This window comes from Mya arenaria, chromosome 4 (assembly GCF_026914265.1).
Source record: "Mya arenaria isolate MELC-2E11 chromosome 4, ASM2691426v1".
NCBI lineage: Eukaryota > Metazoa > Mollusca > Bivalvia > Myida > Myidae > Mya > Mya arenaria.
In genome coordinates, this window is record NC_069125.1 from 54828487 (window position 1) to 54840591 (window position 12105).

The 12105-nt window shown below is 38.7% G+C and overlaps 1 protein-coding gene across 2 annotated transcripts; it reads right to left on the reverse strand.

The window, feature by feature from the left end:
- Positions 1–517: 517 nt before the first annotated feature.
- On the reverse strand, positions 518–9233 carry LOC128230506 (tetraspanin-7-like). Of its 2 annotated transcripts, XM_052942829.1 has the most exons (8): positions 8689–9231; positions 7013–7225; positions 6577–6651; positions 2771–2869; positions 2410–2484; positions 1939–2067; positions 1599–1682; positions 518–1346 (listed from the first exon to the last, which is right to left on the reverse strand). In XM_052942829.1, exons 1-8 carry the CDS (start codon positions 8752–8754, stop codon positions 1269–1271), a joined length of 819 nt encoding a protein of 272 aa, XP_052798789.1. In that variant the 5' UTR covers positions 8755–9231; the 3' UTR covers positions 518–1268. The 2 variants fall into 2 exon arrangements, with proteins under 2 accessions (XP_052798789.1, XP_052798790.1); XM_052942830.1 differs by lacking the exon at positions 2410–2484 and having other exon boundaries at positions 8689–9233.
- Positions 9234–12105: the final 2872 nt, after the last annotated feature.

Genomic DNA, 12105 nt, shown 5'->3' on the forward strand with positions numbered 1-12105 from the left:
TTAAATCAGATTCCAAGTAATCGGTTCATGCTAATTGCCCGTCGGTGATAATACCTTTCCCGTCGCCGAAATTCATGATACCGTTGTATTTTGTTGCTCCTGTCGGTGAAAATAGTGCGCCCTTCGGTGTTGTTTTATTCTATTGGAAACTGTTGAAGTTGTTTGCGTCAGAAAGTGCATAAATAGTATAATTTTGTAATGTTTGACAAATCCAAGGCCAATTTTTCTATAATGACAATTACATGGTCAACGAAACATGTATTGCTCTACATGTCACTTCTACCAGTCATAAAGTCATTCCATGAAAAACTGAAAGTAGTTCGTGTCACAAAATTATAACACTTTATATGGAAGGACAAGAACGCCAAAGTAACCCCTACCTCGTTACAATAGCTACCTTGTGGAGGCATGTTATAGCCGAGTTATCGACAGCTTCAGATCGATTAAATCGTAACTTAAAAAAAAAATGAACTGAAGACTATGTATCATTAATTATGAAGCAACTCCATCATTCTAGTTTTCTCTTTTTAATTAAAAAAACCCACATCTGTACAGCATACGAGAACATCAAAAATATATTGTTCACTTATTCGAAATAATCACACACAAGCAGACACTGCTAAGTCACATTTTTCTTCGTGTCCTTCTCGAGAAAAGTCGCGACTGACGATACGACATTTTGTCACACATTACATCAATGCAATTTATTTCTTGATATAAAATACAGGAATCAAACACAGGCTATCTTCATATCATCGTTGCAATCATAGTTTGTAAATAAACGTCAGGAGGATTATCCGACGATGTCTCTTTATACAAGTGAACAAAAGAGCCTGCATCGGGGTTTCCTGTGTCGTCTTGGAAAACCGCAATCATCGGTCATTTGCCACGGTGCATTAGTGGAAGTAGTTCGTAAAATTAATAGTATTACTATTTATTTATTGTAGTGATTTGTATTAGTAAGTTCAAATTGATTCCAAGTGAAGTGTATTATTGCATCAATGATTAAGATTCCTAAGAGTAAAGTCCTTAGGTTTAACTGCTATACTGAAATAACCACGCGATTCACTTGTAGCGTTTTCGATGGAAAATGGCCGAGGTGCTCCGATGGCAACCGCAAGACATACACATCCGTTTCACCGCTGCACCTGTTCTGCTGGAGGCGTGTGTCTAAATAAATGTTATGTAGAATTTGAGACGACTATCAAAACATAAATTAATGAGTAGAATTTAGAAACGTGAAAGTTCAGGTGGCTGGCTTCTTTGCTTTAATCGTCGTAGTAGTCATCATCATACAAATCTGATCGATTTCGGCACAGGTATATCGCAAGGGCCACCCCGATTAGCTGAAATAAAAAGGACAACGGTGAATTTTGGACTCTAAACCAGTTTGTTTTCTCTTTCAGGCTAAATAACAATCTAGAGCTTCTTTCAATGCCAATGCCCGTATTTTCCTGGCATTTAGACGCCATGCATATACTGTACCACTCATTTTACTCAAAGCAAAGGTTTTTTCTTAAGTTTAAGATATTCCATGGATGTAATTAAACGTTGTTACTTAGGTTTTAAAAGAATGAAAATCAACAAGACATGCATACCTCTAGTACAAGAATACCAGAAGAGACACCTATGAGAATGGCACTGTTGTCTTCTATCAGGTCTCGAATAATGTTAAGGCAACCCTGAAAATGACAACGAAAGTACATTCTACAAGCTTCAGTCATCTGGCTGTTTTGATTGGATTATAAGATTATTTGGCCAATGAGAACCCTCAGATTTTGCTCCTTATAATAAGATCAATCTAAGATGCGTATTGAATTTGGCACCCGGGCGGACCTTCAAATAACATGTAAAGGCAACGATCTCTATACCCAATGGGACATGAACTAGAATAATGGCATTTAAAAGAACTTTAGAAACACCGTCATTAGTACTTACCTTGGTGAAGAGTTGTGTACCATTGACGAGCCCTAGACGGGCCTCCATCTGACAGCGGTTCAGTGCGGCCGGCTCGGGGTCCTGACTTATGCTGTACGTAAGGCAACAACTATCTGGCACAGAGTAGTCCTGAAAACAAAGACGTTTTGATAAAACGGGCACACATAATAAAGCATGTTTATTCTATTATAAATATACATTTAGCCAAATCTGCATGTTTTCTACGCAAAAAATGGTATTTCGAGTTTTTGCACTGGCTATTAAATGTGCAACGTGATAAAACAATAACATACATGTATGTCTGTTTGTTGCAGTTTGTGTTGTCAATCTCCTCGGTTTACTGCGTTGTGTGGATATCAATCATTTCAGTTTTGTTTTGTTATTCAGGTTGTGTCAGACATACATGGAATATATACATACAGTAATGCAAGCAAAATTTAAATTGCATATACACATGTAAACCATACATACCTCAAACTTTGGATCGTGTTTGAAGTAGTAATTCTCTTTATAGTTAGTGAAATTATCTGCGCCGCAGCATTTACCCTACAAATACAAGACAAAGTGCTTAAAGCAATTCATGAAACATGCATATATACTTCATCCATTTGCATACCTAGCATTCCTGGCCAATTTTGAAGTTACAGACAAAGCTGACCGTTAGAGCAAAGGATCGCATTTGGTTAATTTAGCAGGTGACATGAACTTACAAGAAAAACAAACTTTTGTAAGAAGCATTTTGAGCGGTTTTTTTTTCGCATAAAACTGTTCTCAGCTTAGGGTACCTTGCAAAAAACTTACTTAAAGAAAGAGCAAACCGAAGTATACTCGCCTTTGACTGAAGTATATCCAATGCAGTGGCATTTTTCTTGTGGACAACAGTGGAGTTGAGCATGTCTGACAACAGTTTGTCCCTGAGATTGGTCTCAATCTGGAAAAGGTACAGAAACATATTTGGTACTATAGAATTGATTCTGCAGAATACATAGGACATATCTGAGACTCTTTCATTCCTTTTTTCAAGGGGGCTTATAAGCCTCAGTGTTCCATATGCTTAAAGATCGAGCTGTTGGTAAGCAAGTTGAAGTTTGACATTGAGGTGCAGAGGTCGATGTGGGTGACCGATAGTATAGTATGTGTGCGTGCAATTAGTCAAGGTAACATTTGAAAACGATGAGGGTAATCGACATTTCATTTAGCAAAGTGGGTTCAATTGACAAGTGAATGATTGAGTGACAGGATACATTTGGCCCATAAGCTTATGTATACAAAACACATAAGAATATAAAAGAAATGAAAAATAGAATACATAACTAGAGCTGTCATAGGAGTGACGAAGAGCCAATGATGTCACCGGAATGGCATAGTATTTCTTTGAAATGAGTACTTTTATTACTTTAATAGTGTTAAACAAGTGCACAAATCATTTTTAAGCCATTGCGCCTGTAATGAGGACCCTTCCATAAACTTCCAAGTTTTTGACAACTTTAAAGTTAAAAGGGGGTATTAATTCCGTAAAACAAGAGGCCCACGAGGGCCTAAGCTCTGTCGACAATGTGACGTAACTACATTTTCAAGTTATGCTCCGGACAATAAAAGTAACAAAGGGCATTAGCAATAGCTGAAATAGAGTTATGGTTCCTGTACACTACACTTATACTATTGTATAAAGTTTATTTAAATTACATGCAGTAATTTTGAATTTTATGTCCCGCACAAAGGGAAATTGCAAAAAAAAAACGACCAACTGACCGGTCGACCGACCGACAATCCGACCACAGGGTGACTCTAACATATCCCCCTTCGTTTGTCGGGGGTATTATAAAAAAGTTCGATTTGCAGCAGGTTCATTCCCCAGACATCTTGATCACTAGAGGGGGTCTTTAAAGCTTGAGAACTAAGGCATCCATGTAAAACTGGTGATATGGTATACTAAAAATATAATATACAGACTACGAGGAGCATCCAGTATGTAATCCAACTATAGGGATGATATTTGTGTTGCAGATAAATATTGAAACATTTTGTACATTGCGTTAAAGATGCATTTCAGGTGCAATTTGGTCCTGTTTATTTAACGATTTAGTTAGGAAATTTTACAGACATTTTACATCTCTAAAAAATCATAAGTTCGTGATACTTGGTTAACGAAGAATACTTTGTAGTTGACTGTTCAGAATGTATTTAAACAACGATAATGTTTTGGCATTTATTTTGACTTATCATAGTCATTTGATAAAAATGATTAAAACCCCTACAACAATTAACATTTTTAGAAAAATTGTTTGTGCACCTAAGCACGTAAATGCTTCACATCTTTGTTTATTACTTGAACAGTTTAGGTGTACTCGGCAAGGCTGACGCCCGTTCGTCTTCGAAACCTTTTTATAGTATTACATACAATTATATCCTTTTTCACCATCTCCGACTGATACTGTCACCCATGACCTAAAAGGCATTGAAGTTAAATTCCCAAGAGTGGACCGACTGATACTGTCACCCATGACCTAAAAGGCATTGAAGTTAAATTCCCAAGAGTGGACCGACTGATACTGTCACCCATGACCTAAAAGGCATTGAAGTTAAATTCCCAAGAGTGGACCGACTGATACTGTCACCCATGACCTAAAAGGCATTGAAGTTAAATTCCCAAGAGTGGACCGACTGATACTGTCACCCATTACCTAAAAGGCATTGAAGTTAAATTCCCAAGAGTGGACCGACTGATACTGTCACCCATTACCTAAAAGGCATTGAAGTTAAATTCCCAAGAGTGGACCGACTGATACTGTCACCCATTACCTAAAAGGCATTGAAGTTAAATTCCCAAGAGTGGACCGACTGATACTGTCACCCATTACCTAAAAGGCATTGAAGTTAAATTCCCAAGAGTGGACCGACTGATACTGTCACCCATGACCTAAAAGGCATTGAAGTTAAATTCCCAAGAGTGGACCGACTGATACTGTCACCCATGACCTAAAAGGTATTGAAGTTAAATTCCCAAGAGTGGACCGACTAATACTGTCACCCATTACCTAAAAGGCGTTGAAGTTAAATTCCCAAGAGTGGATAATTTCGTGTACAATTTGTCAAGTTGGTAATCAAGAGTACGTTCAGCAAAAAGCGTATTCGTGGTACATTTGGCAAAGTGATTATTTGAGAGTGCATGTGCCGAAATGAGAAACCGAATGACAGGGTACATTTGGCAGTGTACTTTAAATTGACGGGTACATTGATCAATGTGGGAAAACTATGATACATTTAGAAGAGTGGGCAATTGGGGGTATATTTTGCAAAATGAGTATTCCGGAGTTTATTTTGCGAAAGAGTAAATGAGGGTATATTTGGTGGAGTGAGTATTCCGGAGTATATTTGGCGAAGGAGTAAATGAGGGTATATTTGGTGGAGTGAGTGTTCCGGAGTATTTTTTGGCGAAGGAGTACTGGAGGGGATATTTGGTGGAGTGAGTTTTGCGGAGCATATTTTGCGACGGAGTACTGGAGGGTATATTTGATGGAGTGAGTATTCCGGAGTATATTTGGCGACGGAGAACTGGAGGGTATATTTGGTGGATTGAGTAGTCCGGAGTATATCTGGCGAATGAGTAAATGAGGGTATATTTGGTTGAGTGAGTATTCTGGAGTATATAAGGCGAAGGAGTAAAAGAGGGTATATTTGGTTGAGTGAGTATTCCGGAGTATATTTGGCGACGGAGTACTGGCGGGTATGTTTGGTGGATTGAGTATTCCGATGTATATTTGGCGACGGAGTAAAGAGGATATATTTGGTGGAGTGAGTATTCGGGAGTATATTTGGCAAAATAGTACTAGAGGGTCTATTTGACAGTGAGTATTTCAGAGTCCATTTAGTAGATGGACAATTGATTGCACCTTTGGTAAAGTGAGTATTCGAGAGTTCATTTGATAAAGTAATTTAGTGTATCTTTGGGAAAAAGCTAATTAGGATTACATTGGGCGAAGTGTGTAATCTAAATTACATTTGAAGTGGGTATTTGGGGAAACACTTGACAAAATGGTGAATTCAAAACTCTGTCTTTTGCTTAGTGTCTCTTAAACCCTTTTCGTTTTAGGCCTCGATTTGACGGTAATCGATGGTACATTTGGAACATATTTTTTATTTGAGAGCATATTAGGCGAGCTACCATTTATTACACACCACCTAATACGCCATGTCATGTGGGGTACAAAACTTGTAAATGTTCCAATTTCATGGTACAGATCTTGAAAACCTGAAATCACTCAATCTGGACTAAGCTGGCGATGTTTTGCATGATTAACAAAGGTCGTGTGCCAGATATTTTTATCTGTGTTTATTAACAATGGTATAACATTATTAATATGTATTAATACCTGTCTAAGTACACGCCGTGCATCATCCTTATCTAATGCTGGCAATAACAGCCAGCCAAAGGTTCATCAGCCATATGGCGATATGACGTTATAATAGCTAATTCTTGATGTAGCAAGGGCGTAGTCAATAGACAAATATCCAGTTATTGCAGTACAAAAATATAGTTTTATCGCGAGTTTATCATGTTCTTGCAATAATACTTGCAAGTACCATAGTCTCGGTGATTAAGAAAGTTAGTTGTTGGAAATTGCATGTAAAACTTACTGAAGATTTTTCCAATGCGACGTAGACAATACCTGCAAGCTCTCCACATAACAAGACCACCATGAATACCATATACTGTAAAAGAAACACATACCTGCAACTGTTTTAAAAGTCTAGGTATTAATTGCTATATGTATCAATCATTTGAAGGAATTTGGTTAAATGTAAAATAAGCTGTATATGTTGCAATAAAATAACAAATCATGTTGTGAATTAATTATGTAAAGTATTTGCGCGCAGCTGATCATACTCTTTATGTAATTATCGTGTAAAGTGCTTGGACCTATGCTATCAGAAATACCTTTTTTTAGAAATTCATCAAGAATATACATCAAGAAAGTTATCCTCATTGATACAACAGAAACTTACGTAACGAAAGGTTACCACACATACAAACTTTAGATATATTTCAGCCCTTCGCATAGACTGGACTCACCACTCCGAGCATAATGGCGCTCTCCCGAATGGCGCCACAGCAGCCACAGAAGCCGATGAGGAACATGAAGGCGCCGACACCGACCACGGCATACCCGACCGCCATGAGCGTGTCAGCGGGGATGGATATGCGAAGCCATTCGGTGACCGTTTTTCCAACGTTGTCGCTAGCCACCACCCAGATACCTGCTCCCAACAGCAGCATCCCCGTGATCTGTGAACACGATTTTTAAGTACATTAATAAAAATAAAACTACATGCACCCAAACATTGCTGCCAAAATGATAAAATCATTGGCATATAGTAAAATGTTATAAACGCAAAGTTAATAAAAGCAATATATAATGTCTGTGCATAGTGCTCTTCATTACAACTTGTTTGAAGCATGTATGAATGTATATATGTATGTTTGTCTGTATGTGTATATTTAGCTGGACATACTCTTTTAATTTGTTCCATGTTTTCCAAATACTATTTCGTGCCTCATACTTTCCTTTGTTTTGCATCAATTTGTTTAACTGGCACTTGCGTAGCTTAACGTAAGCAATATAAGCGTGTGTTAATCATTTCCCGAAAATGTGAATTTTTAGTCTTAAAAAGACAGAGAAATCCGGGCTCCCTAGCATGTCCTGCCTTGTCAGTATTTCTTCCCATAGCTATGTTGGGGGAGATTTTGTTTTAAGCATCCGTCCGTCTGTTGGGCACACTTTCGAGTCCGCTCCGTATCTCCAAAACAACTTGGAGGATGTTCATGAAACTCTGGTCAAATCTTCACCACTTCGAAACGATGTGCAGAAACAGCATTCCAGGTGCGTCATCTAAAGGTCAAGGTCACAATTCAAGGTCAGAGGTGCCCGCTGTTCCAACCCAAATAAAACAAATTAAAAGACATTCAAATGTTTACCCAAAGAGATGACGTGCAAAGATCGACGACAAGGCCAAGGTCACAACTCAATGTCAATTTAAAGGTTCGATTCATATAGTTCTTGTTGTTTCAATGTTCAACACCCCAAAAGTTATTTCATGAAACTTGGGTAAAATGTTCACCTCATTGACACAACACACGCGCCTTATCTAACAAATCAAATTTCGTGAAACAAAATGAGACAAGAATGGGTGGCCGTCTATTTGAATTATGTGTATTTCCGCTCAACAGCACGCACAAGGCTGTTTTACAATCGAAGGCTTTGTTCAGTTAGTTATTATGACAAACATTTACCCTATTGTTATAATTAGGGCAAAAATAACCACTGGGCTGTAACCAATACCACATGTAGGAGCGAGCAATAATGTGTACTCGTATCGACAGTTATGAACATTCCATGGTCGAAGTTCAATTATCTCCTACCAGGAAATTGTCATAACTTACTGCGCAACTACATTACCGAGTGGTTTCATTTTCCATTTTGTAGCAATGACCATCAAAGCAGAAATTTGGTCATATTGGACATGACTGAATGATGGAACTGGTGTAGATAAAGTCAAGAACAAATATTTGACCATTCCACCCTTATAGTACTTGTAGTTCATCTCTTACTATAAGCATGTCCGAACAGATTCATGATTTCCGAAATGTTTAAATACAGCGAATGAATATTACTCATTACAATATGAAATTATGATTAATATGTGCTATACTTGTTTATCACAGGTCTACAAGGCTAAGAGTGTACCTACCCAGAATATAAGATTAAGGATGATAAGAAGGTATCGAGCACATGAAGCAAGCTTTCCCTCCGCCATGGTTACCCTTGACAACGTTGGCTGAACCCCTTGGCACCAGAACCCGACGTTGGCCCTTTTATTTGCTTAACTGTAATCCGTTTGTCCTTTGCTTCGACAATCCTCCGCCCACGTGTTAAGCACCAACGAGTTTCGAGTGAAAAGTTAAAAATCAACACAGACTCACTGGTGTTCACATTTTGACCATTTATGCGCACATGTCCTCATTATTATACCACACGGTCAAAGCTTACTCAAAGAACGGCTACCGTCCAACAACGTTTTATTTTTGTGAAAGTATTTTACAGTAAACATGTATGTTAAAGCTAAATATAAATCCCAGTAGAAAAAGATAATTAGCTAATCCAACAAGAAAATGAATTGTTCACTTAAAGCATCTATAAATACAACAAAGATTCCCCCCTAACCGATAATTTCCCGAGCACCGCACGGGAGGAAAATGTGCATCTCACCTGGATAGAAACGTAATCTAAATCCACACTGGCGGTAAGGAAAACACGTGCTGGCTCGTTCTGGAATGGTGCGTAGCGTGCGGCAGTGTACCATTGTGCGTTAAAGTAATAACAAAATACATTAAATATCAACTCAAACTCAAGTTAATATTGATTTTAAACATATTTGTATACATCCAAAACGAATAGAAATGTGTCATTAAAAAGAACAGCAACAATTGAAACATATAATAACCATCAAAAAGATGACTGTTGCATATAATTTATATGCGACTTTGCAAAACACAGTCTAAGTATTCAAGAATAGTCTTAAGATGCTTTCCAAGAGGTACCCTTATTCACTCAATGGTATTACACACTAAAGTTTCATTAAGGATTAAAAAATAATATATATCCGGGAAGAAAAGTGCGGTTAGACGTTAATAAGATGGATCGTTAAGTGAGTTGGCTAACATATCAAATGAGCACCCATTATTTACAAACAAACATGCACACATCAAAAACAACATAAACAAAAACACTGATTTATTTAATGGTTTTCGGTGTTTTTGTTTATTAACAAAATCAACAGTCGATTACATCCTGATAATCCGTTGGCACCGTTTTAAAGTTAAAAAACGTAGTTGGATGAAAAATAAATGTCGTTAGAGCCGGTATTACGTCAATTGGCGCGATTTTCCAATTGATTATATCATTTACTAGCGTAAAAAACAGTGAAAGAGTGTAATATACTTTTTTCAACTCATGAGCACCAAAAGAAAATAGTTCACTCTTGGCTGTGAAATATAATTGTTTGTTTCACTGAAAGATCGCAATATTTCCAGGAGCGGACCCAGGATATGATGTAAGAGGGGGCGTAACTTAGGGGCGTAAGCTTTTAACTTGCGCCCCTCCCTTTGAAGCGAAATTATTTATCATTTTGGTTTAAAGAGTTGACAGGAGGTTTTGATATTTCGCGAGTTAGCATCAATAGTTGTATTTCACGTGTGAAAAATAGGGAAATATATTTTTTTCACTGATAAATCTCTACAAACCACAGGAAGGCATATAATAAATTGCTATCTTATTCCGAAACGAACAATTTCTCTCTTATATGTCAGAGGGCTTTGGGATAAAGCAGATTAGCAAACGATCTGTTTTGGATGCAAAACATATATCAAATTTCGCTGTCTGTTGTTTCACGACTACCACAATATCAACGATATTTGTGTGGAGAGTATGGGGGGGGGGGGGGGGGTTTTGGTTAATTCATATATTGGCAGTGATTCCGTACTGATTCATTCGACAACAGAATATTACCGGTACTCATTGTTAGGCAGTTCCTGCCCGTGGAAAGAAACCATACGTTTTCTCAGCTATGTTTACTTATATAACAAATAAGTGTTTCTTCCGCAACAATGAGCAACATAAACAAATCACAATTAGTTCATGGAAACGTGATTAGAGGAAGACCAACGCATTGAAAAAGGTGAACGTGTTGGCTACGTAACGACAAGCATGTATCATAACATAATTGGAAACATAATTATTGATAAAAGAATTGAAAAAAAAATATAATGATCTGCGTCCTATTAAGTGAGAAAGTAAAAAACAACGCCATAAGTACAAAGATAAATCCTCATACGTCAAGACTTTCGTCATCATGTGACAGATACATGGAATGTGTGACCTTGTATGTTGCCATAAAACAATTATACCCGTGCATAAAAAGGGATAAATGTAATGTTGTCTCTGTGTTGCATGCCCGGTTTTATGCCGGATCGACGGGCGAACGCAGAATGATGGGAATTTGTGTTACGTGAGCGGCAGGCGCGACTGTCAGACACAATCACGTACCTGTCTGCGATCTTGAACCACTTCCATATGTTACACGAAAATTCTCTGTACATGTTGCCTTCTACATACTATTGCTCCACTAAACATACACTGAGCATTGTTAGACAAAACATTGCTTATTGTCAAGAACATCTTGTGCCAAGACATACATCAAAATTACAAACCTAACGTTTAGAAAAAAATGGGTTAGCATTCTAACATTTGTTTTAGAGACGTTTTTACCCATTCGTTTCTAGGTATAGTTTGATTGTAGAAAACTATCTGCCACCGTCTAAAAGAAGCTACACTCAATGATGATATATTTATAATGTCGTGGCCCGCATCTGTTTTCCTCTTTCATAAATTACGATTCTATCATGGGAAAAGAAACCTTAGCGTAGCAAAGCAACATCCATGGTTTGGAGCGCTTTCAAGATACGCCACAGGCCTTCCATGGTGTGCCGCAGGGCATGCCATGGTATGCTACAGCGCTTTCATGGCATGCCACAGCGCTTCCACGGTATGCCACAGGGCTTCCATGGTATGCCACAGCGCTTACATTTTATGACACAGCGCTTTCGCGGTATGCCATAGCGATCCCTGGTATGTCATAGCGCTTCCATGGTATGCCACAGGGTTTCCATGGTATGCCACAGCGGTTTCATGGCATGCCACAGCGCTTCCATGGTATACCACAACGCTTCCATGGTTTGCCACAGCGTTTCCATGGTATGCCACAGCGCTTCCACGGTAAGCTACAGCGCCATGCAACAGCGCTCCTTTGATATGCCGTAGCGCTTTCACGGAATGCCGTAGCGCAATCACGGCATGCCACAACACTTTCACGGCATGCCACAACGCTTCCATGGTATGCCACAGGGCTTTCACGGAATGCCGTAGCGCAATCACGGCATGCCACGGCGCTTCCATGGCATGCCACAGCGCTTCCACGTCATGCCACAGCGCTTCTATGGTATGCCACAGCGCTTCCAATGCATGCTTCCCTGGTATGCCGCAGCGCTTCCATGGTATGTCACAGCGCTTCTATAGTATGCCACAGCGCTTCCAATGCATGCTTCCCTGG

Bases quoted from the DNA above. Each gene is read 5' to 3' on its own strand.
- LOC128230506 (XM_052942829.1), bottom strand. From the start codon at position 8,754: ATGGCGGAGGGAAAGCTTGCTTCATGTGCTCGATACCTTCTTATCATC. The intron at 2,870-6,576 runs GTAAGTTTTACA...TACCTTTTCCAG, and splicing joins TCGCATTGGAAAAATCTTCA to ATTGAGACCAATCTCAGGGA. The intron at 1,683-1,938 runs GTAAGTACTAAT...TGTCATTTTCAG, and splicing joins GTACACAACTCTTCACCAAG to GGTTGCCTTAACATTATTCG.